This window comes from Motacilla alba, chromosome 28, assembly GCF_015832195.1.
Source record: "Motacilla alba alba isolate MOTALB_02 chromosome 28, Motacilla_alba_V1.0_pri, whole genome shotgun sequence".
Lineage (NCBI taxonomy): Eukaryota > Metazoa > Chordata > Aves > Passeriformes > Motacillidae > Motacilla > Motacilla alba.
Window position 1 is genome coordinate 800,026 of NC_052043.1, and position 24,532 is coordinate 824,557.

At 61.5% G+C, this 24,532-nt stretch overlaps 1 protein-coding gene across 2 annotated transcripts; it reads right to left on the bottom strand.

Annotated features, from left to right (window-relative positions):
- Positions 1–1,098: 1,098 nt before the first annotated feature.
- On the bottom strand, positions 1,099–18,965 carry CTXN1 (cortexin 1). Of its 2 annotated transcripts, none has more exons than XM_038163648.1 (3): positions 18,769–18,965; positions 2,965–3,049; positions 1,099–2,375 (listed from the first exon to the last, which is right to left on the bottom strand). In XM_038163648.1, the coding sequence occupies exon 3, from the start codon at positions 2,229–2,231 to the stop codon at positions 1,977–1,979; it is 255 nt and encodes an 84-aa protein (XP_038019576.1). In that variant the 5' UTR covers positions 2,232–2,375; positions 2,965–3,049; positions 18,769–18,965; the 3' UTR covers positions 1,099–1,976. The 2 variants fall into 2 exon arrangements, with proteins under 2 accessions (XP_038019576.1, XP_038019577.1); XM_038163649.1 differs by lacking the exon at positions 18,769–18,965 and adding an exon at positions 7,176–7,324.
- Between the last annotated feature and the right edge of the window lie 5,567 nt (positions 18,966–24,532).

Genomic DNA, 24,532 nt, shown 5'->3' on the forward strand with positions numbered 1-24,532 from the left:
CTGCGGCACCGGGGGCCGGGAGAGAGCGGGGACAGCACCGGGGGGAGAGCCGGGACAGCACCGGGGGGAGCGGGGACAGCACCGGGGGGAGAGCGGGGACAGCACCGGGAGAGAGCGGGGACAGCACCGGGGGGAGCGGGGACAGCACCGGGAGAGAGCGGGGACAGCACCGGGGGGAGAGCGGGGACAGCACCGGGCAGAGGGGACAGCACCGGGAGAGAACGGGGACAGCACCGGGGGGAGAGCGGGGACAGCACCGGGAGAGAGCGGGGACAGCACCGGGGGGAGCGGGGACAGCACCGGGAGAGAGCGGGGACAGCACCGGGGGGAGCGGGGACAGCACCGGGCAGAGGGGACAGCACCGGGAGAGAGCCGGGACAGCACCGGGGGGAGCGGGGACAGCACCAAGGGGAGCGGGGACAGCACCGGGAGAGAGCGGGGACAACACCGGGAGTGGGACAGCACCGGGAGAGAGCCGGGACAGCACCGGGGGGAGCGGGGACAGCACCGGGAGAGAGCTGGGACAGCATCGGGCAGAAGGGACAGCACCGGGAGAGAACGGGGGCAGCACCGGGGGGAGCGGGGACAGCACCGGGGGGAGCCGGGACAGCACCGGGCAGAGGGGACAGCACCGGGAGAGAGCCGGGACAGCACCGGGGGGAGCGGGGACAGCACCGGGAGAGAACGGGGACAGCACCGGGGGGAGCGGGGACAGCACCGGGCAGGGGGACAGCACCGGGAGAGAGCGGGGACAGCACCGGGGGGAGCGGGGACAGCACCGGGCAGGGGGACAGCACCGGGAGAGAACGGGGACAGCATCGGGGGGAGCGGGGACAGCACCGGGCAGGGACAAGCAGGAGCTCGGACAGCCGGAAAATGTCCTGGAACAGCTCCATGCGCCAGAGGGGATTTGCGCCGGGCCGGGCTGGGACGGGAGGCGGCCGGGCTGGGTCCCCATGGGCTGGTGTCGCTCCTGCAGCACCTGGCAGGGACCCCTCGCCTCCTCCTCCTCTCCAGGAGGGGCAGGGGCAGCCCCCCGGCTTTGGGGAGGGTCCCGTTCCCCTCCCGGACGCGTCACAGAGCGCAGCAGGAGCCGGCTGGGGTCGGCACGGTGCGGCTTTATTTCCATGGAGGGGGGCGAGGTTCCACCCCCCCCCCGGCCCCAAATCCCTTCTAGGAGCCCCCCCCGCTGCCCGGCACGGCCTTTGGCAGCCCCCGGCCACCTGCGGCTCCCCTGCTCGCCCTCGGCCGCTCGCAGAGCCCTGCGGAGCCAGGGAAGGGCCGGACGCCCCAGAGGGGGGGCCCGAGGAGCCTCTCCCGGGGGGTTTTGGGGACCCCTGACCCGTCCTGGTGTCCCCAGGACTGCCCCTCGCTCCGCTGTCACCAGCTGGGCAGGGACAGGAGGGAGGGGACAGGGCTGGAGGCCAAGGGGGGGCGGCACAGGGGGGGTCTCCACCCTCCCCTCCCTTTCGGGGGGCTCGGGACTGGCCCAGAGGAGGAACAAAGCCAGCACTGGGGGCTGGTGCCGAGAAACCCCTGACGGACACAGCTCAGCTACAGGACACACAGACACGCACTGGACCACGGGGACACGCCCGGGGGGCACGGGGGGGGCAGCAGGGGCCGGGGGGGGTCAAAGCTCGGGGCTGGCACCGGGCAGAGCCCAGCCCAGGGGCCCCGCGGGCCGGGGGCAGGTCCCGCCATGCCCCGTCCCGTCCCCTCCGCAGTGCCCGGGGGCACGAGGGGCAGCGGGGCCCCCCCATCCAGCGCCGCCCCCCCCCCAAGTCCCCCAGCGTCCCGCGGGCTGCCAAGAGAACCGAAAAGTGCTTAGAAAAGAGAGAAACCCCTAGAAAACCTCCCCGGGGCCCGAGCCCCCCGCTCGCCCCCCTGGCCGGAGCATCCCTGCGGGGCAGCCCCGCGGAGGGAGGGGGAGCCGGGGCCGGGGGCGGCAGCCGGGGGTCGGCCCGGGCTCGCCCTCACACCAGGGCGTAGTCGAACTGGCCCCTCTCCAAGCCCTCCTTGTGGTCCGTCCAGGAGGAGGCGGGCATGCGGCTGTAGGGGTCCAGCAGGATGCGGAAGCAGCGCACCATCAGCATCACCAAGAACACCAGCAGGAAGATGACGAAGGCGAAGACAGTTTTCTGCTCGGCATCCATGCCCGCGGCGCCGGCGGGGTGCTCCACCAGGGACGGGGAGAGCAGTTCATAATCCATGGTGGATGCATCATTCATGGCAGAGGCCGGGCGCTCCAGGGCAGGGCGCGTTCGGGTGCCCCGCGGCCACCAACTTCGGCCTCCCGCTGTGCCTGGCACCTGGAAAAGCGCCTATTCCATGGCCAAGCCCTCGGGATCGGCTCCTGGGCCGGCCCAGAGCTCCTGGAGGGAAAAGCAGAGCCGGTGAGGGAGCAGGGATTGGGTAGGAGCATGGAGAGGTGGTGAGGGAGGAGGAATTGGCCAAGGGGAAAGCAGAGATGGTGAGGGAGAAGGAATTGGGTGTGGGGGAAGCAGGGACGGTGAGGGAGGAGGAATTGGACGTGGAAAAACAGATGGTGAAGGAGAAGGAATGGGATGTGGGGGAAGCAGAGATGGCTGGGGAGGAGGAAGCAGCCACGGGACACAGCAACAGGCCCGGGGAGGTTCTCAGGGAGTTCTGGATTTCCTGGCAAGCTCAGGAAGCCACTGGTGAGGGCACAAGGCACGGGGGGGCAGCTCCAGGCCCTCGTGCAGAGGCTGCTCCTGTGACCATGGATCCCCAGCCATCCCTGGAGAGGCCCAGGCTGGTGCTGAGGGACCCTTTGGAAGCCCAAATCCCACCAAAAAGGAGCTGTGGGGACACAGGGGGGCCTGGAGCTGCCCCAAGATGGACTCAGGGGGGCTGATTCCTGCTGGGGACTCGTGTCCAGCTGCTGCTTCCCCCGGCGTTTGGAGCAGAGGGAGCTGATCCCGACGGAACAGGGGCACCCACCTGGCTGCAGCTGCGTGGGGACAGGAGCAGGGCCAGGCTGTGCCCACACAGCCCCGTCACCAAGCTGGGGTCCGGCTGTCCTGGGCTTTGGGGGGCGAGGGAGAGGGACAGAGAGAACAGGGACAGGGTTAGAAGGGCTGTGGGCGCTGCAGGGAGCGCAGCAGCACATCCTGGGACGCCTCTGGGATTCCCAGCGGTTCTCGGGCCAGCACTGGGGGAGCTCACACAGGAGAAATCCACACCAAAGTCCCTGGAATAGCCACAAAATGTCCCTGGAATATCCACACCAAAGTCCCTGGAATATCCGCACCAACCTCCCTGCAACATCCACACCAACATTCCTGGGAGAACATCCATGACAACCTCCCTGGGAAAACATCCACGTCATCCTCCCTGGGAGAACATTGACACCACCCCCTCAGGAGAACATCCACACCATCCCCCCTGCAACATCCACAAAGTCTCTGGAATACCCACACCAAAGTCTCTGGAATATCCACACCAATATCCCTGGAATATCCACCCTGCCCCATTGGAATATTCACACCAAAATCTCTGGAATATCCACACCATCCCCCTGGAATATCCAGACCAATATCCCTGGAATATCCAGACCAATATCCCTGGAATACCCACACCATCCCCCCTGGAATATCCACCCCAATTCAGGTTCCAGAAAATTTTGGCTCCAGGGAAAAAAAGGCCAAAATCTCTCTGGGAGAGCTCAGGAGCATCCCCTGCCCTCCCTGGCAGCGGCATCCAATATCCAATACCCAATATCCAATACCCAATATCCAATATCCAATATCCAATACCCAATATCCAATACCCAATACCCAATATCCAATATCCAATATCCAATATCCACTATCCAATACCCAATATCCAATACCCAATATCCAATATCCAATATCCAATACCCAATACCCAATATCCAATATGCACTATCCAATATCCAATATCCAATACCCAATATCCAATATCCAATACCCAATATCCAATATCCAATACCCAATATCCAATATCCAATACCCAATACCCAATATCCAATATGCACTATCCAATACCCAATATCCAATACCCAATATCCAATATCCAATACCCAATATCCAATACCCAATATCCAATACCCAATATCCAATATGCACTATCCAATACCCAATATCCAATACCCAATATCCAATACCCAATACCCAATATCCAATATGCACTATCCAATACCCAATATCCAATACCCAATATCCAATATCCAATACCCAATATCCAATATCCAATACCCAATATCCAATACCCAATATCCAATACCCAATATCCAATACCCAATATCCAATACCCAATACCCAATATCCAATATGCACTATCCAATATCCAATATCCAATACCCAATATCCAATATCCAATATCCAATATCCAATATCCAATATCCAATATCCAATACCCAATATCCAATACCCAATATCCAGTATCCAATATCCAATACCCAATATCCAATACCCAATATCCAATATGGACTATCCAATATCCAATATTCAATATCCAATATCCGTGGGGAACGGGAAGGCAGAGCAATCCCAAGGCCACCACTGACCCTGTCCCCAAGTGCCACATCCACAAGGTTTTAAATCCCCCCAGGAATGGGGATTCCACCCCCTTTCCATGGAGGAATTCCTCCAATACCCTAAACCCAGCCCAAACCTCTCTTTACGCTTGCCATGGACATATCGGGTTAAAAGCTTCCCCTTGTGGAGCTCAGGACAGCAACAAATCCTGGATCTGGAGATGTCCCAAATCCAGGGAGGATCAGGCACAGCCAGGACAAAGGAGAAACATTCCTGCTAATTTTTAACCCTGGCATTATTTATTTCTATATTATTAAGATATAAATATTAATATATTTATTTATAGATTATTAATTCAAACTATCTATTTCTATTGTTTATATATTATTCATATTAAATATTATTTATCCTGAAAATAAAGGATTTATTCCCTTTTGGGAAGTGTTGCCTTTTCACCCCTGGGGGTTCCCAGAGCAGCTGGGGCTGGAAGTGTCCAAGACCAGGCTGGTGGTGGAATTGGGTGGAATTGGGTGGAATTGGAAGAGTTTGGGGCCCTTCCAGCCCAACCCATCCCACGGCTCTGGATTTCCTGGGGATTTGGAGCAGAGCCCCGTCCCTGTGCTCAGGCCCCTCCAAGGAGGCTGCTGTTATTTCAGGAGCAGTCGATGGAGTCGTATTAAGATTTTATTCCTGTTCCCTTAGTAACTCAAAAGACACGGGCGAGGAAATTGCTTAATAGGGACAGAGCTCACAAAGGAGCGGGATCACTGTCAACAATTCCAGGAGGCTGTGCCCGGGTTTTTCTGGGAACGAGGCACGAATTCGACGTTAATTTGGGAACGGCGAATGCCTAATGAGATGCTTATTGCGAACAAAGGAGGGAGTCAGCACGGAGCCAGGCAGGATCTGGGTGCGATCCAGGTGGGATGGAGGGCAGGATGCAGGTTTGGGCTGCAAGGACCTTAAAGCCCATCCAGAGCCAGCCCTGGCACCTTCCCCTGCCCCAGGCTGCTCCGAGCCCCCCTGGGCACCTCCAGGGATGGGAATTCCATCCCAGCCCCTCCCCAGCCTCATCCTAACAAACTCCTCCATCATTCCGCCCTGAATCTCCCCCTTTTTCCCTTGAAACCACTGCCCCACCCTCGTCTTGCTCGTAATTCAGCACTGGAAAATCTCCCTGGAGCGTTTTCCCCCACGATTTTTGGTGCCTGAACTCCTCAAAGGTGGGGAAAGGCTTCACTGGCAGGGCCTGGGGGTCCCTCCCTCCTTCCCTTCACCTCCACAGCAGCGGGTCCTGGTGTCCCAGCCGTGTCCCAGCCGTGTCCCAGCCCTGTCCCAGCCGTGCCCAGCAGGACAGAGGCGGCTCCGTGCCCCTCTGGCCAGCCTGGTGCTCCCCCCCGGAGCAGCTGGAATCCCTGCATTGCCTTTTTCAGTAAATGCTGCTGCTGGGACGGGGCCTGGCTGCCCCTCTGGAGCACATCCAGGGGCTCTGCCAGGGAAACCTGAACTTCCAGAGGGATCCAACCCCGGAGCACGGAGCTGGCCCCATCCCCTGCGGGTTTGTGCCCCAACCAAAGCAGGGTGTGAGGCTCCTGGAGAGCCCAGGGCTGTTCCCTTGTTTTATGGGGCTGGGAAAATCCTGGTTTTTATCCCGATTTTATCCCTGTTTAGCTGTGTTATCCCTGGAACCTGCTCCTGCCTGTGCCCCAGCTCAGGGCTGCCCCAAGGGCTTCTCCTCTGCCCTGCCCCAGGCCCAGCAGGAGTAAAGGTGTTCCCCATGCCAGGAATCCCATCCTCTGGGATCCTCTGGGATCCACTGGGATCCACTGGGATCCACCTTCCCTTCCCAGCTTCCCTGTTGTTCCCTGCCTGGGTCAGACCCTTCTTCCCACCCTGTCCATGCCCAGGGGGATGCTGAGCCCCCCTGCACCTCCAGCCTGGCCGTTCCCGACCCTCCAGTGGCTCCATCCCACCCCGGAGAACCAGGCAAAGCCGGGACCAGGCAGTGCCAGCCCTTCCCAAGGATCCAGCAGGATCCAGGGGCTCCCTCCCAGCCCCTCTCAATCCCCCAGCCCCGTGGGATGGACAAAGGGACGCAGGAGGGATCCTGCCCTGGGTCTGGACCGTGCCCGAGGAGGATCCTGAGCCTCGTCAGGATTCCTTGGATGTCCGGTGTCCCCTCACATCCCAAGCCCTGCTGCCAGGATCTCCTCCAGCTCGGGCAGCTCCCTGCTGGAGCAGCCTGTGGGGGGTGGGAAGGGCTGCAGCCCCTCTCCCGGGCTGGAATCCTGCCCGGATCCAGCAGTCTGGGGCAGACGGACTCTAGATCCAGGGAGATCCCCGCGGATCAGCCCCCCGGGGTGTCTGGGATGTCCCATCCCGTCCAGGAGCAGCCCAGGGGAAGGCTCAGCCCAGCCCCAGCCAAGCAGGGCTGGATTTCCCCAAACCCCAGCTCTGAGCCCCCCGACCCTGCCAGAACCCTTCTCCCAAACCGATCCAAGCCCAGCAGAGGCCGTTCCCACCCCAAATCCCGGCCGCCTGCCCTCTCCACCCTCCTGGGCAGCACCGCTGGAACATTTCCTGGCTGCCAGCCCCGAGCCCACCCGGCAGAGCGGGGCTGGGGGTCCCTGGCGTGCCCCCGGGGTGCGGTACCTGCCTGCCCCGGGCTCCCGGCTCCATCCCCGGCCGGGCGGCGGTGCCGGGGAGCGGCTGCGCTCGCCGCCGCCGGAGCGGGTTCCTATGGCGATGCGGAATCCGTCGGAAGAAAAGGAGGAGCGCAGCAATTGGAGCCGGAGAAGTTTCCTGAGGCGCCTGCCTGCGGGAGCCAGACCGTGGGAGTGCTCGGGCTTTGGGGCTGAGCTGCGCCCCCGCCCCGGCTCCGCTTCCCTGCGCCCCCAAAAAACCCATCTGATCCCCCGGGGGGCACCTGCACCCCAAAAACCCTGCTCGGATCCCTGGGAAGCTCCTGCATCCCTATGAGCCCCAAAAAAACCCCTCCGATCCCCCGGGGGGCACCTGCACCCCAAAAACCCTGCTGGGATCCCTGGGAAGCTCCTGCATCCCTGTGAGCCCAAAAAAAAACCCCTCTGGTCCCCCGGGGGGTACCTGCACTCCAAAAACCTCCCTGGTGACCCCTGGGAAGCTCCTGCATCCTAAAAAACCTGCTCTGAACCATGGGAAGATCCTGCATCCCAAAAACCTCCCTGCTGATCCCCGGGAACCTCCTGCATCCCAAAAACCTCCCTGCTGACCCCAGGAAGCTCCTGCATCCTAAAAATCCTGCTCGGAACCCTGGGAAGCTTCTGCATCCCAAAAACCCCTCTGATCCCCGGGAAGCTCCTGGGGTCACAGCTGGCAGCACCTGGGCACCTTCCCGCCCCAGGATCCGTGGGGGTGCAGCTTTTTGGGGCGCAAAGTGCAGCACCTCCCGTGCCCCCTTCCCGCAGGGAAAATTCCATGGAAATATTTGGAAGCAGCCTCGTGCTCTCCTGCTCCGTCAGGCTCGGTTCTGATGGAGCTGGGGATTCTGGAGGTGCCCACGGGGAGTTTGCCACACTCCAGCAGGGCAGGGAACGCTCGGTGCCCGGGGCACAGCGCAGCCTCAGCAGGGGCCAATTAAAATTGCTCCGCTCGTACGGATGGACAGTTCCTGAAGGTCTCCTTCCCACCTGCTCCTGAAGAGACACAGGAGCCTGGTGTGGCTGCCCTGGCAGTTCCCAGAGTTCCTCTGGAGAAATCCATCCTCTGTCCCCATCCCCAAAGCCCAAATGTGGACAAAGGTCCCTCAGTGCCTTCCTCTCCATCCATCCCTAATCCATCATCCATCATCCCTCCATCCATCCATCCATCATCCATCATCCCTCCATCCATCCATCCATCATCCATCCATCCATCCATCATCCATCCATCCATCCATTATCCATCCATCCATTCATCATCCATCCATCATCCATCCATCATCCATCCATCCATCCATCCATCCATCATCCATCCATCATCCATCCATCCATCCATCCATCATCCATCCATCCATCCATCCATCCATCATCCATCATCCATCATCCATCCATCCATCATCCATCCATCCATCCATCCATCATCCATCCATCCATCCATCCATCCATCCATCCATCCATCATCCATCCATCCATCCATCCATCCATCCATCCATCCATCCATCATCCATCCGTCCATCCATCCGTCCATCCCTGTGTCCATCCATCCCCTGGCAGTGCCCAAGGCCAGGCTGGAGCTCCCTGGCACATGGGATGGAACTGGAAGAGCTCTGAGGTCCCTCCCAGCCCAAGCCATTCTGGGATTCGTTGTTTTAATTCAAGTTCCATTTCAAGGCTTTCGTCCCGAAATTCCTCTGCCTCTCCTGCAGTCCCTGATAAAGAGCCCCAGGCTGTGGGAACTGCTGTGTGGAGCTTCCCTCTCTGCCCTCTCTCCTTGGAAGGCTCTCGGAGCTGGAGGAGATCCTTGTGCTGAGGAGCTGCTCCTCTCACAGCACGAAAAGCCGGATGGTCTCGGGGGAGCTGGGGACAGAGGAGCCCTGAGGCGCTGGCATCCGGCAATATTCAGAAATTCAGGAATATTCAGAAATTCGGGAATATTCAGAAATTCAGGAATATCAATCCCGGCCCTGCCTCAGAGCTGCGATGTGGAGCTCCGGCCTCGGGGGGATCTGGGGTTTGGGGGATGCTGGAGAAATTCCAGGAGGAGGCAGGAAAGGAGCTGGCTCCTGCTGGATAGTGAAATGAGGCTCAGCCTTTGCATCGCCCCACTCGGGCCTGCAGCGTGGGGACAGGAAAATCCCAGTGTTCCTCCAACCTGAGCTCCCTTCCCCACAAATTGCCAGAAACCTCCGGCAGGATCCGAGCCCTCTTTAGTGCTGACAAAGGGATCTGTGGAACCTGCAGCGGCAGCTCTGGGTACAGCCCTGTGGCACCGAGTGACTGTTCCTGCTTGGAGGACAATCCCACACTCGGCTGCTCCAGTTCCAGGCAAAAAAACAAAAAAAAAAATTGCCCGTGGCTGGGGGAAAACCGTTTGTGCTTCCTGCAGCTCGCAGCCGTGGCAGCACCGATTTAACTGCCAGTGGAAATGAAAGAAAATCACCTTGGAGTTCTTGGGAGCCTGGGTGGCTGCAGGAGGAGAAATTCCTCCGTGGGAAGGGTGGGCAGGCCTTGGAACAGGCTGGATTCCCGGTCCTGCAGGGGCTGAAAGCCACGGGGGTGTGGCACTTGGGGACAGGGGTGGCCTTGGCAGTGCTGGGGATGGTTGGGCTCGGTGGTCTTGGAGGGTTTATCCAACCCTGATAATTCCATGATTATTGTGGATGGCACCAAAGCCCTCCCAGAACCCCTGGCACTGGTGGGGTTCCCCTCCCACCCCTCCTGGGCAGCACTGAGGGGGTCCCAGTGCCCCTTCCCGGGGGCCGAGGCCTCATTCCCAACATTCCCTGGTGACACCGAGGGAAGGGACTGTCCTGTCCTGTCCTGTCCTGTCCTTTCCAGGCTCCCCTGCTCAAGCAGAGAATTCCAGCTGACTGCCCCTTCCCTGCAGAGCTCTCCTGGGCAGGTGAGGGATGTTTCACACCCGAGCTGCTCCCTGATTGCTGCGGGGGCTGCGAGCTCTCCCTGCACAGAATCCCGGCCCCAGCAGCTTCCCTGAACCCCTGAGGAGAGGGCACGAGGGCAGCCCTGGTCCTTGGGATGCTCCAAAGAGGAAAAGGAAATTCCTGGAGCAGGAATTTCCAGGGTCAGGCAAACACAGGGAGGAAACCCGAATTCCCAGGGAGCCCTGAGGTGTCCCCAGACAGGAACTGGGGGCTGCAGCCAGGGAAACCCATGGCTGTGAACAATCCCAACCAGATTCCTACAGTTTTCCATCAAAACCAGCCTTTCCTGGCTGAGCCAGAGAGGTTTGTGACACCGAAAATGGGAGTGACAGGGGGGTCAGTCCTGCCTGGCTGGGCAGGGGACAGGCAGCTCTGGGGACACGGTGACACCGGCAGGGTCCAGCTGCCTGCAGCCACCCCAGGAGAGGCTTCAGCAGCTCCAGAGCCACAAAATTCCCTGATCCCTCTTTCCTTGCCATGCATCGACAGCAGGAAATTCCCAATCCCTGTCCCCTGCTCCTGCTCTGGTCCTGTCACCCCAGCCCTGCTCCGGAGCCCAGGGAGGAGCATCCCACAGGATGCTCCATCCCAGGCTCCCAGCGTGGATTTTGATGCTAGCCCGGGTGACCCAGAGGCCACAAATTGTGTTGCCACTTCCAGGGGGACACATCAATCTGCTCCACAACTCCCGCAGAGAATCTCTGGATAACGAGGAGCATCCCCTGGGCCGGCTCTTCCTGAAAGAATTTGTCACCATCCATAAATTGCTGGGAGATTTATTCCTGCCAGCCCTAAAACTGCACACAAAGTAATGGGATTTGTCCAAAGCCTTTAACAGGCCGTTCCCCTTGATTTAAAGGCCGTTGAAGTGTCTTTATTTTCTTAGCACATTATTAATTCACATTCTGGCTCCGAGATGCCTCCGGAGCCGGCGCTTTGGGAATCAGAGCAGGAAAGGGCAGCTGGAAGGGCTTAGGCAGCAAAAAACCGGCTCAGGGTAACTCCAGGCTGGGAATAAGCAAAGGTTATCCGTGCCTGGAGTTCTGTATGGAACGGCCACGAGCTCCAGAGCTCTGCACAAAAAAAAAGGGAATGATTCCCTGTCCCCAACTTTAGGAATCGCAATCCTGTCTGAGGCTGGGGCAGCACTTCCCGAGGCTCTGGGAAATGTCAGCTCCAGCCCTTCCGGGGGTTTCCAGCTTCCCCAAGGCCCCTGCCCTGCCCGGGCACAGTTTAAGGGGTGTTTGCCTCGGGGTGGGGTCTCTGAGCCCCAGGGGGAGGAAGGTCAGGATTCCATCAGCGCCACAAATGTGGGGACAACCCCTGGAAACTCCAGCATCTCCTGGAAACTCCAGGATCCATCGCTGGGGATCAAAACCTGGGGAAGGCTCAGCCCAGTGCCACTCCCTGCCCATCCCAGCGCCACTCCCAGTGCCACTCCCAGACGATCCCAGTGCCACTCCCAGCCCATCCCAGTGCCACTCCCAGCCCATCCCAGTGCCATTCCCAGCTCCTGACCCTTCCCAATGCCACTCCCAGCCCATCCCAGTGCCACCCAGCTGCCCCCTCCCGCACCCCAGGGACTCTTTCCCTCCTGAAATCCCGGATTCCCATTCCCCGTTTCAATCGCATCCCCTCCCGGCCTGAGCTGGGAATTTTCCCCTCCTGGAATCCCCGATTCCCATTCCCCGTTTCAATCGCATCCCCTCCCGGCCTGAGCTGGGAATCTGCTCCAGGAGCTGCCCGGTTTGAGGGCTCGGATCTCCCGGGGTCGCTTCCAGAACCGTGGAATGGTTTGGGGTGGAAGGGCTTCAAACCCATCCAGTGCCATGGGCAGGGACAGCTTCCAGTGTCCCCAAACCCATCCAGCCCGGCCTTGGACACTTCAGGGACGGGGACTCCCCTGTCCCAGGACTGGACAATCCTTTCTGTGAAGGAATTTTCCCAATATCCAATTTAAACCTGCCCTGGCACAACTCGAGGCTGTTCCCTGGGAGCAGATCCCGATTTCCCCTGGCTGCTCCCGTCAGGAATTGTGGAATATTTATAAATACAGCCCCGCATTCCCTTATCCAAACACCCAAACCCAGCCCCAAAAGCAGCTGGAGATTCCAAACTGCCCCCAAACCCACCCATCCAAGGCCGTGTGCAGGGGGAGAGCCTGGGAAGGGGACAGGGATCAAACCCAGGCGTTTCCCACGGGCAGGGAATTTTGCCTCATTCTGCGTTAATTTGCATTTTCCCTGCTCTTAATGAGCCATTGAAAGAGGACGGGGCAGCACCAGGCTTCCCTCAGCACAAATCCAGGGATAAGTTTACAGGAATTCAGCCTGGAAAACAGGGAGGGCGTTTCTGCTGTGTGCAAACAACCCCAGAAATGCTGAGTAATTCCTGGAGCATGGGAAGCAATCATTACTTTTAATTACCAATTAAATGACTCGGTAATTTCTTGCATTCAAGCAGCAATGGAACTGCAAACAATGCCAGGCAAATCGGGTTTTTAGCATTTAATTACCGGGCTCTGCCATGAATTATTGAGCAAATGGGCAAAGACCCAGCTCCGAAGAGCTCCGGTGGTGCAATTAAAGGATTTTTAATCATTCCTGGGTCGGAGGCGCGGTTTGGAGCCGCCCTCCACGTGCACCAACACCCGGAGCAGCGGCCGAGGCTCTGCGTGGATCACGGAGCCGAATTCCCCCAAAATAATCCGGGCTGGAAACACCCAAGAGCGGGATCGTCAATCCCAGCCTGTCCAGCTTTGCTCCCGTCACAGAATTCCAGACCGGGTTGTGTTGGAGGGACCTGAAGCCCATCCAGTGCCACCCCCGGACACCTCCCTCTGCCCCAGGGTGCTCCGAGCCCCCTAGAACCCAGACTGGGAAGGCAGCAGAGGCTGAACAGAGAGAACATCCCAAATCCACGTCTGGAAAGGTCCAAGCAGGGGTTCAGCCCAGGGCCAAGGGCTCCCCGGCCCAGCATCCCAAGGAAAAATGGACTTTCCCAGGGCCAGCACGGGATGATTGTTGCCATCAAGGAATTCCAGAGGTGACAAGAGCAGCCCCCCCCCCCTCAGGAGTTCTCTGGGATTATTCAGCCCTTCCACCCACCCAGTCCAGAGGCAAACAGGAGCAGGAGAGGGAGGCGAAGAGGGAAAGCCAAGCCTTGCTGGATTTGGTCCATGTCCTTCCCAAAAGCACGACAAGTGTCCCAGCCTCTCTCCCTGGGGAGCGTTTTAACCTGGAGAACGTCCCTGCATCCCATTCCATCCTTCTGTCCCTGCATCCCTCATTCCTTCCATCCCTCATTCCTTCCATCCCTCTATCCCTGCATCCCCTTCCATCCCTGATTCCTTCCATCCCTGCATCCCTCATTCCTTCCATCCCTCTATCCCTGCATCTCCTTCCATCCCTGATTCCTTCCATCCCTGCATCCCTCATTCCTTCCATCCCTCTATCCCTGCATCCCCTTCCATCCCTGATTCCTTCCATCCTTGCATCCCTGATTCCTTCCATCCCTCATTCCTTCCATCCTTCCCTCCCTCATTCCCTCCAGGCTTTGCAGGACGTGTGGGGCACTGCAGGACCGAGCAGGAGACCTGAGGAGCTGAGGGACCACCGGCAGCACCCCCGGAGCGGAGCTGCTGCTCCTCCTCCTCCTCTCGCTCCTCTCCTCCTCCCCCGCAGTGCCGGAGCCGCTCCCGTCACTGAGATGAGCTGATAAAAATGCAGATCGATGGCAGGGCCAGGGCTCAGCTCCCGGAAATCGATGCCGTTCCCATGCCGCGAGCTCGCAGTGATTTTATCCACCCTCGGGAGGCTCGGGGCTGCAGGGAGCCGCGGGATCCCATTCCTGCTTCTCCCCGGGAAGGTCCTGATCAAATCTGGCCACGGTTCCCAGCATCTGGGGCAAAGCAGGCGGGGAAAGGAACTGGGAGCTGCTGGTGGATCAAAGGGGCTGCCCTGAGCTTCTTGAGGCTCCCCAGATGCAGACTCTGCTCCGGGGATCTGCTGTGGGGTGGACAGGACTAGGAAAGCCAGGAAAGGCCACAGAACCAGCAGGGTCCAGGTCCCAGCAGGGTCCTGGAGCCCAGCAGGGTCCTGGAGCCCAGCAGGGTCCAGATCCCAGCAGGGTCCAGGTCCCAGCAGGGTCTCCAGATCCCAGCAGGGTCCAGATTCCAGCAGGGTCCAGCAGGGTCCAGATCCCAGCAGGGTCCAGATCCCAGCAGGGTCCAGGTCCCAGCAGGGTCCTGGAGCCCAGCAGGGTCCAGATCCCAGCAGGGTCCTGGAGCCCAGCAGGGTCCAGGTCCCAGCAGGGTCCAGATCCCAGCAGGGTCCAGATCCCAGCAGGGTCCAGGTCCCAGCAGGGTCCTGGATCCCAGCAGGTCCCTCTGGCCCATCCCCATCTCTCACCTGAGCCAAAGGCTCCTCCATGGCTTCCCCTGGCCTGGCGTGGGGTGAGTGACACCCGTGGGACAGAGCAGGAGGGAAGGAGCATCCCCAGCAGCAGACCCCAAATCCTCTCATCCCACTGCTGGAACCCTTCCCCGTCCCGCTCCCCCCGTGCCAGGCAGGGACAGACAGGGGGACAGCATTGCCCATCTGCAGCTGGGACCCCCAGCCCTGCCCCGGGGATCCGTGTCCCCCCAGCCCCTGCTCCGGGCTGCAGCTCCCGCGTGGATCCAGACTCCGGCCCCGTGCCAGGAGCCCAGGCTGGTCCCGCCTGTCCCCGCCCAGTGCCAGGACACCGTGTGCCATGCCGGTGCCAAGCACTCTCCATCAGTGCCTGCTTTGTGTCCCTGCCATGCCCCAGTGGAGAGAGGCATTCCTGGAAGCACCTTGGCAGCCGAGCCGGGCTCGGCTCCCGTCGGGATCCCGATCCAGGGACGGCGTCTGCCCCGAGCCTGGCGGGACAGCAGGTCCCCTGGGGACAAGGTTCCCTCCCTGCTGCTCCCAGGGAATGCTCCTGATGCCCCTGTCCTGCACGGCTCTGGAGAATCCGTGTGTTTGCTCCATCCCCCTGCCCCTGGCAGCAGCCCCGGTTCCAGCCCCTCCTTTCCTGGAGGAGCCTTGGGCGCATCCCAGGCGCTCCCGGCCTGGAGAGAAGAGGATCCATGGATGGAGCAGCTCCGCGGCATCCAGCAGAGAGCAGCTGCTCCTTCCCCAGGAAACAGAGCATCCCGCAGCTCTCCCCTTCCCTGGAGCCCATCCCCACCCCTGCTGGAACCCTCCCAGGGATCCGGGGAGAAGGGAGTGCCCGGCTCCATCCCGCTGTTCCCTCATCCCTCCATCCTTGGGAAGGCTCAGCAGCTGCTGGGGACGCCTGGCCCAGCCCAGCAGTGGCTCAGATCTGGATCCCAGGGTGGGATGCTCCAGGCAGGGAGGAAGGAGTGAAAGGAGAGCGTTACAAAAGGAGCCCTTGGAGCAGGGAGGGGAATTTGGCCGGCACCGCTCGCCCTCCCAGGCCTTAATCCCTTCGTTAGCACAGCCCGGCACAATTAAAGGCCGACTCCCGGCCCTGCAATGCAGAGGGGCTGCGGGAGATCCCGGGAATTCAGGCACCGGAGTCTCCGGCCTGAGGAGCCCTGAGGAGCCCTTCCCACCCCGGGCAGCTCCGTGGGGCTGATCCAGAGATTTTCCAGCTGAATTCCCCCGCACCAAGAGCTCTCCCAGCCCAGAGGATCCCTCATCCCCCCGGGGCAGTGGGGACGGTGAGGCTGGGATGGCAAAGCCACCTCTGCTCACATGGGGACACCACCAAGGGAGCTGTGGGATGATGGAATGGGGTCAGGGACACCTCCCACTGTCCCAGGCTGCTCCAAGCCCTGCCCAGCCCGGCCTCCAGACCCATTCCGGGCTGGAAGAGCATCCAGCAGCTCCTGCCCTGCCTCTCTGGGAGCTCCCAGGAGTCTGCTCCTCTCCGTGACCCCAAAGCTGTTGCTCTCCTGTGGGCTCAGGGGTCTCTGCTCCAACCCTCTCTGCTCCCAACCATTCCCAAGGACTGGGGAATCCCAGCAGAAGCCGGATGTGCTCCCAAAGAAAGGTTTGGATTCCAAAAATTCCTCCCTGAAGGAGGTTCTGCCTGGGTGCTGGGGATGTAGAGACCTGGTGGGCACCAAGCCCTGCCAGGCCAGGAAGGGAAAGCCACACAAGAGCTTGGGGCGATGTTAAAATCCATGGATACAGCTGTGCTGCCGGTCCTGGGAGCTTCCCAGGCTCCAGCTCTGCACCTCAGGCACGTCCCGGCTTCCCACAGCACAGAATCCTCCAGCAGGGTGGCCGTGGAATGCTCTGGTGGGTCCCTCCCTCGCGATCCCCGGGTGGTTTCCAGACATTCCAGGCACGGCTGGAATGGGAACGGGAGTGGGCAGGTTCTGTCCCACCCGCCAGGCACGACTGAGACCAGCAGTTCCCGACCCACTCCGGATCCCTCTTCTGGATCCCCACAGCTCTTCCCTGCGGGTTCCATCCCCTTCTTCCAGAAGCAGCCTCCAGCTCCCCTCTAAATCCCAGTTTTCCATCCCCGGCCCCACGCCCTGGAGCGCTCCCATCCCGCCATTCCCTCCCCACCCTTGGTTATCCCTTTAATCCCGGGTCGAACGCCCGGCCCCGGGCTGCAGCTCAGCCTGCCGGCCCTGAGGTCCCCTCGGGGAGCCTCGATCCATCCCTGTGACTTTGTGGGGAACGTCTGGAGGCAGCGCAGCTCCAGCCGGGCAGCGCTCCCTTCCCGGGAGCAGCCGCTCCCAAAGCACGGCTCGGGATTTAGCGGCACCTGGCAATTCCAGAGAGCTCAGCGCCGCCAGCCCGAGGGTGTCACCCGCTGCTGTCACCCGCTGCTGTCACCCGCTGCTGTCACCGTGTCAGCTCCGGGGGAGGCGCGGAGCTCACGAACCGCGGCTGCCGCTCCGAGCTCCGGCTTTTCCGGCAGCCGCCCACGGCCCTGCTGCTGCCCCAGCCCCGGCCGGCCTGCCAGGGGCTGGCCACGGCCCGCTCCGTCCCGCTGAGCCCCGGGAACGCTGCCCCGGCCCCGGCAGCAGCGAGCAGATTTACCGGCAGCGGGGGAGCCGCGGGGGCAGCGGGACCAGCCCGGCCGGGGCCGCCGGCAACAGGTGGAGGGAGCCTTGGGGACAGCAGGCGCTGCTGGGTGGCCCTGGAGCTGTCCCAGACGATGGAATCAGGGAATTGTTTACGTTGGAAAAGTCCCCCGAGATCATCGCGCCCGTTCCCGGCCTCGCCCAGGCCACCACCGACCCCTGTCCCCAAGTGCCACATCCGCACAGTTTGAAACGCCCGCAGGGATGGGGAGGCCCCCAGTGCCGCCGTGCCAGCGCCTGGACCCCTTTTCCCTGGAGAAATTCCCCCAATATCCAACCTCGACCCTGCCTGGCACGGCCTGAGGCCCTGTCCCCGTGCCCAGCCGTCCTTTCCGCGGGGATTTGCAGCCGGGGGGTTCCACCCGTGCGGTTTTCAGGGACGATCCCACCTCCCTCCCTTCCCCTCCTGACACAGGGACCGCGGGCAGAGACCCCGAACGCGTTCCCAGGCAGCCCCCCAGGGCCGCTGAGGGAAAAGCAGAGCCTCACCCAGGGATCCGGGCGCTGCCAGGAGCGGCTGGGGCTGCGCTGCCACAGCAACCGGGCACATCCCGCTCGCACCGCGTCCCTTGGCCAGGAAAAGCATCCCCGGCTCCTGTCCCACGCACAGACCTGCCCGGGCACCGCCAGAGCCACGCGGAGCAGCGCCCCGTCCCCTCCTCGGCCTGGGACGCCTTCCTGGCCAGCAGCAGCAGCTGGGAGGAGGCAGAACCCCGGGAACGGCAGGAGGGAGGGGATGGCAGCCGGGTCCTGGGAGCCCCAAAGCGCCGTCAATCCCACAGCTGGCCCTGCTGGAGCTTCATCTCATGTTCCACACGAGGCTCTGCAGCAAAAGCTGCCTCCAGACTTCCCCCGTTCCCTCTGCCACTCCCCGGCGCTCCCGGAGAGCTCCCGCAGCTCCAGCTCTTCCCGGGGGGGCTGAGGGTGAAACGCCCCCGGCTCCTCCGAGGGGCAGCTCCGTGGCTCAGCCCTTCGTCCCGGGGTTCTGCGGGATCCCCCCGGCTCCAGCAGGGACCCAGCGGCTCCGTTTCATCCCAAAGTTTCGCAGAGCCGCCCTCCCCCGTCTCCCAGACCCGGGGTGGGCACCCCCAAAGCCCCTCAGCACTCGGGGGCTCCGGCAGCCGCCCCTTTGCTCCCCGACAGCAGAACCCCAAAACCGGCAGCTTTGCAGCAGCTGCGGGAATTCCTTGTTTTCCACTTCTTCTTCCCCAAAATGCCCATCCCAGATTTTATCTGACAGCGATTCTCCTTCCGAAATTCCCCTTTTTTTCCCTCTCCCCCCCACCCCAGGCTGTCACAGACCCCCGGGCGCGCCCCGACCCCGGGGGTACCGCACCTCTCCGGACCCCCCACCCCCGCAGGGAGCCCACCCGGGCACCGGGAGAGGCACCGGGAGCGGCACCGGGAGCGGAGTCCCCCCGCATCCCGCACCGCCCCTGCGGAGCCGCGGCCGGGCGGTGCCCGGTGCAGCCCCGGGGCTCCGCCACCAAACTTTCCCGGTTCCCCCCGGTTCCCCCCGGTTCCTCCCCGCTCACCTGCGCTCCGGGCGGCGGGCAGGGGCCGCGCCCGCCCCGCCGCTCCCCGAGCCCATCCGGACCGGCCCCGCTGCCGCTCCGCGGCGCAGCCTTCCCGGCCCGGGGAGCGGAGCGGAGCCGCCGCCGGCGCTTGCGGGGCCGGGGTTTGAATTCCTCGGAGCGGCCCTGATTGGGCTGCGGAACGGGGGGGGAGCTGCGATCGGGGGGGCGGAGTGAGGGTACGGGGTGGGGAGGGAGGGATGCGTGGGGTGCGGGGATGCGGAGGGTGTGGAGGGATGCGGGGGATGGAGGATGCGGGAGATGGAGGATGCGGGGGTGTGGTACCCGGCGTGGGGGGGATGCAGCGGCTGCGAGGAGGCGGGAGGGGGTGGGAAGCACGCGGGGCTGCGGGGGGGATGGGATAACGTGGGGATGCGGAAAGGTGTGCGGGATGTGGCGCCGGGGGGATGCGGGGGGAGCTGGTACCCTGGGGGGGGTTAGGGATGTGGTCCTGGGGGGGTTTAGGGATGTGGTACCTTGGAGGGATTTTAGATTCCTGGGGGGGTTTAGGGATGTGGTCCTGGGAGGATTTCAGGGATGTGGTACCTTGGAGGGATTTTAGGGTTGTGGTCCTGGGGGGGTTTAGGGTTGTGGTCCTGGGGGGATTTTAGGGTTGTGGTTCCCAGGAGGATTTCAGGGATGTGGTTCCTGGGGGGATTTCAGGGATGTGGTTCCAGGGGGATTTCAGGGATGTGGTTCCAGGGGGATTTTAGGTTCCTGGGAGGATTTTAGGGATGCGGTCCCTGGGGGGGTTTCAGGGATGTGGTTCCAGGGGGATTTTAGGTTCCTGGAGGGATTTTAGGGTTGTGGTTCCTGGGAGGATTTTAGGGATGTGGCCCTCAGGGGGATTTCAGGAATGTGGTCCCTGGGGGTGCAGGGGCTGTGCTGTCACGGGGGCGACGCTGAGGAATGTGGTGGTGACACGCGGGGAGGTGACAGCACAGGGCCCTGGGGGCAGGGACAGGGGGCTGCAGTGGGTGTGGTCCTGCAGGAGGACCCTGGGGATGCAGAGAGGAGCAGAGCCATGGGAATGCTGTGAAAATACGGGATTGGGGGTCAAGGTGGCTGCAGGGCCATCCATGGGAGTGGCCCTGGGGATGTGGGGGACAGGAGGGGGTGGCAGGAAGCCTTGGAGCAGCCCCGTGCTGGGACAGGCAGGAGGGATCCAGGCCCCATGGGGTTTTTTTTTGGACAAGATCCCTTCCAAATGGCAGCTGGGAATTCCAGGATTGCTGCTGCTTGTGCCCATCCCATCCTGCTCATCCCATCCTGCCCATCCCATCCTGCTCAGGAGGATCCCTGGGATGCTCCCGGGGCCAGCAGGGGCTGACAGCAGGGACAGGACCGTGGTGATGGAGCTGCTGCTCCTCTCCAGCCAGGAGCTTCCAGCACACCCTCAGAGCATCCCTGCAGCCAAGCACATCCCTGCTGCTGCACCATTCCTGGCTGGATCCGTCCCTCTGGAGCGCTGCCTTCCCCACACCCGGGGCAGGGCAGGGGGTGACTCTGTTTTCCCTCCATGCCTTGTCCCCAGCCCCTTCCCAGCTCTCCTGGAGCCCCTTCAGGCCCTGCCAGGGGCTCTGAGCTCTCCCTGGACCCTTCCTTTCCCCAGCTCTCCCAGCCTGGCTCCAGAGCAGAGCTGCCCCATCCCACACGGAATCCTTTGGGCTGGAGATGGAAGAGGCGCAGGGTGGCACAGACCTTGGAAGCAGCCGGGAGCAAGGAGCAGCTCTGCCAGGGCTCCCACCCGCCGTTCCCCAGAAAATTCCACAGTTCCCTTAAAATTATCAGCCCTTGCTGTGGGCACAACAGAGTCACACGGACCCGAGGAGGCTGGCAGGGGAAAATAAAAGGAAAAAAACGCCTGGAAAAGTGTTGCTGTGCACGGCTTCGGTGTCTCCATGGCTACGGGAGCCGTGGCAGACGTTCCCGGGGAACTCAGACGTGCCGGTGCCAATGGAGACCGCGGGGCTCGTCCCCGCCAGGGCAGGTCCCGCTCGCATCCCGGGAGCCAAAAACGCCCGGAGGAGAGATCCCGTCCCGCGGCCGGGGGGCTGCAGGGAGCCGCGGCTCCAGCGCTCCCAAAGGCTCGTTCCCAGAGGAATCGGAGCCTGTTCCCAAAGGAATCGGAGCCTGTTCCCAAAGGAAAGCTGAGCCTGTGTTCCCAAAGGAACCTGAGCCTGTTCCCAAAGGAATCTGAGCCTGTTCCCAAAGGAAAGCTGAGCCTGTGTTCCCAAAGGAACCTGAGCCTGTGTTCCCGGGAAAACTGAGCCTGTTCCCAAAGGAATCTGAGCCTGTGTTCCCAAAGGAATCGGAGCCTGTTCCCAAAAGAATTGGAGCCTGTGTTCCCAGAGGAATCTGAGCCTGTTCCCAAAGGAATCGGAGCCTGTTCCCAAAGGAAAGCTGAGCCTGTTCCCAAAGGAATCTGAGCCTGTGTTCCCAAAAGAATCGGAGCCTGTGTTCCCAGAGGAATCTGAGCCTGTTCCCAGAGGAATCTGAGCCTCTTCCCAAAGGAATCTGAGCCTGTGTTCCCAGGAAAACTGAGCCTGTGTTCCCGGGAAATCTGAGCCTCAATTCCCAGGGAAAGCTGAGCCTCTCTCAGTTCCCAGGGAATGCTGAGCCTGTGTTCCCGGGAATGCTGAACCTCTCAGTCCCAGGGAATGCTGAGCCTGTGTTCCCGGGAATGCCAAGCCTCTCAGTCCCAGGGAATGCTGAACCTCAGTTCCCAGGGAATGCTGAGCCTGTGTTCCCGGGAATGCTGAACCTCAGTTCCCAGGGAATGCTGAGCCTATGTTCCCGGGAAAGCTGAGCCTCTCTCAGTCCCAGGGAATGCTGAACCTCTCTCAGTCCCAGGGAATTCTGAGCCTGTGTTCCCGGGAATGCCAAGCCTCTCAGTCCCAGGGAATGCTGAACCTCAGTTCCCAGGGAATGCTGAGCCTCTCTCAGTCCCAGGGAATTCTGAGCCTGTGTTCCCGGGAATGCCAAGCCTCTCAGTCCCAGGGAATGCTGAGCCTCTCTCAGTCCCAGGGAATGCTGAGCCTCTCTCAGTCCCAGGGAATGCTGAGCCTCTCTCAGTCCCAGGGAATGCTGAGCCTCTCTCAGTCCCAGGGAATGCTGAGCCTGTGTTCCCGGGAATGCTGAGCCTCTCTCAGTCCCAGGGAATTCTGAGCCTGTGTTCCCGGGAATGCTGAGCCTCTCTCAGTCCCAGGGAACGCCGGGCGTGTGGAGACGCTCGGGGCAGTGCTCCCAGACCCCGCTGCGATCAGAACCCCCCGGGATGTTCGGGTCCCTCCTTTCCCAGAGCAAACCTCGCTGGCAGAAAGGATCCATCAAAACCACGGCGGATTTTCAGGGTATTTTAAGAAAACGGTTTCATGAAGTTTCTGCTGCATTTGAGTTTAAAAAGGGAGGTATTTTTGGAAATTTTTCCTTTCCCGTTTCAAAATCTATGTAAATCCTGTCAGATAGTCCCAGTTCCCAATTAGCAGCACTGCAGCAGCCAAGGGAAAATGAATTAAAGCTGTTTTAAAAGCACCTCAGCTGAAAACATCCCAGGGAAAGGCGAGGTGGAGATCAAGGACAGAATAAAATCGATGGATCCATCCCTTAACCCGTGGTCATTTCCCTCCCGAGGGCTGCTTTGAAATCAGCGCCCTGGAACCAGGATGGCTTTTAAGGGATGGCACAGAGGTGTTGGATCCCATCTCCCTGGGGCATTCCCGGGGTTTTCCAGCCCTGCCGGGACATCCCCGGGGGCTCCCCAAAGCTCTGTGTGCCCCCTTGGTGACAGCCACGGCCGGTGGCACGTCCCGGCCGCTGCAGCCCCCCTGGATGCTGTGTCAGGATCCTGCTCCTGTCGGGCTCCAGCCACTCCCAGGGGATGTCTGGAAGCTCTTTCCCTCTGGAAAACAAATCCCTGCTGCACTCTGCTGCTGCTGCCCAGCCCTCAGCGCTGGCATTTGGGATTCTCCTGCTGCTCCTGCACTTCCAGGGGCTGAGCCAGGGAGTCGGGACTGGCTCGGGAGGACCTGAAACCCCTCCAGTCCCACCCCCTTCCCACCACCCCCGGCTGCTCCAAGCCCCGTCCAACACTTGGACACCTCCAGGGCCTGGGCAGCCACAGGCAGAACCTCTCCAAGTGGAATTTCCTCCCCGTGCTCCGCGGGGAGAAGAGTTCTCTAAGCCTTCGCCTTAATTAAGCTTTATTTATTTCTTGTAATTGGCAGGAATAGTCAGAGGCAGAAGGATCCCCACAGCCCTCAGTCACTCATCCCTCCACCCAGGCTGACAAAGCCCCCGCGCCCTCCAGCAGCTCTGGGGAGAGCTCACAGCTCTTGGAGCTGATCTGAGACAGGAGAAGAATCATTTTGGAATCATTCACCACAAAAAAAAACACCAAAAAAAAAAAAACCATCTCTGAGGCTTTGGCAGAGGAGCTGAGCTCTGGAGAGGCAGCACAGGCGGCTGCTGCTCCATGGATCTGTCCCAGCTCCCTGCCCAGATGAAAAACACCTCATTGAGAAAAACCTCCCCACTCTAAGGAATTGTTCCTAAACGAGCTCGGTGCTCCAGGCCTGGCCCTGCTCTCCCCTGGAGCTGTCACTTGGCAGGGACCTTCTGAGTGCTCGAGGCTGCAAAGAGGAGCCCCCGTGCCAGAAAGGCCCAGGGAGGACAATTTCACCTGGCAGCAGGGGCTGCAGCCCTCAAAACTGCAACAGAGGGAGGAACAGAGGAGCAAAGAGCACGGAGGGATCACTGGGGGCACCCTGATCATCCCATTCCATCAAACCCAGCGCAGAACTGGGAAAATCCTGGACAAACCCCTCGGGGCGGGGCTGGGCGTCCAAACTCCAGCACTGCAGGATCTGGGAAAAGCCCCAAATGCCCCGGGGCAGCTGTGGGATCACAGAACGCTGGAATGGGTTGGGATCCTCTCATTCCAAGCCCTCCCTGAGGCTGGGGAGGCCCTGGAGTGGAACTCCCAGAGCTGCCCTGGATCCCCGGCGGTGCCCAAGGCCGGGCTGGAGGTTTGGAGCAGCCTGGCAAGGTGTGGGGGGCTGTGGGGGCTCAGAGCCCCCCACGGTGGGATGGCAACAGCCCACGGGATGTCAGAGCCTGGCAGGAGCTGCTCTGAGTCACCACGGCAGCATCCCCATCCCCATGGCAACCCTGCTCGCCCTGCAGGCATCCCGGGGATGGAGCCAGGGGCAGGGCTGGCAGTGCCAGGAACCAAGGAACCCCCCCAGCCCTTCTCCACAGGGCTGGAAAAGCCTCCAGGGACAGCGAGCCCCAGCACTGCCAAGGCCACCACTGGCCCTGTCCCCAAGTGCCACATCCCCACGGCTTTTGAATCCCTGCAGGGGTGGGGACTCCAGCCGTGCCCAGGGCAGCTGTGCCAGGGCTGGACAACCCTTCCCATGAAGGAATCTTCTCAATACCCAACCTAAACCCCCCTGGCCCAGCCTGAGGCTGTTCCCTCGTGTCCTGCTGTCCCCTGGGAGCAGAGCCCGACCCCCCTGGCTGTCCCCTCCTGGCAGGAGCTGTGCAGAGCCACAAAGCCCCCCCTGAGCCTCCTCTGCTCCAGGCGGAGCCCCCTCAGCCTCCCTGGGGCTCCATCCCAGCATTCCAGGCTGGAGCATTCCCTGGGGTGGCTGTGACCCCAGTGCCACCCCCAGAGCAGGGGATGTGGCACCCCCACACCCTGGGAATGCTCCGGGGGCTGGGG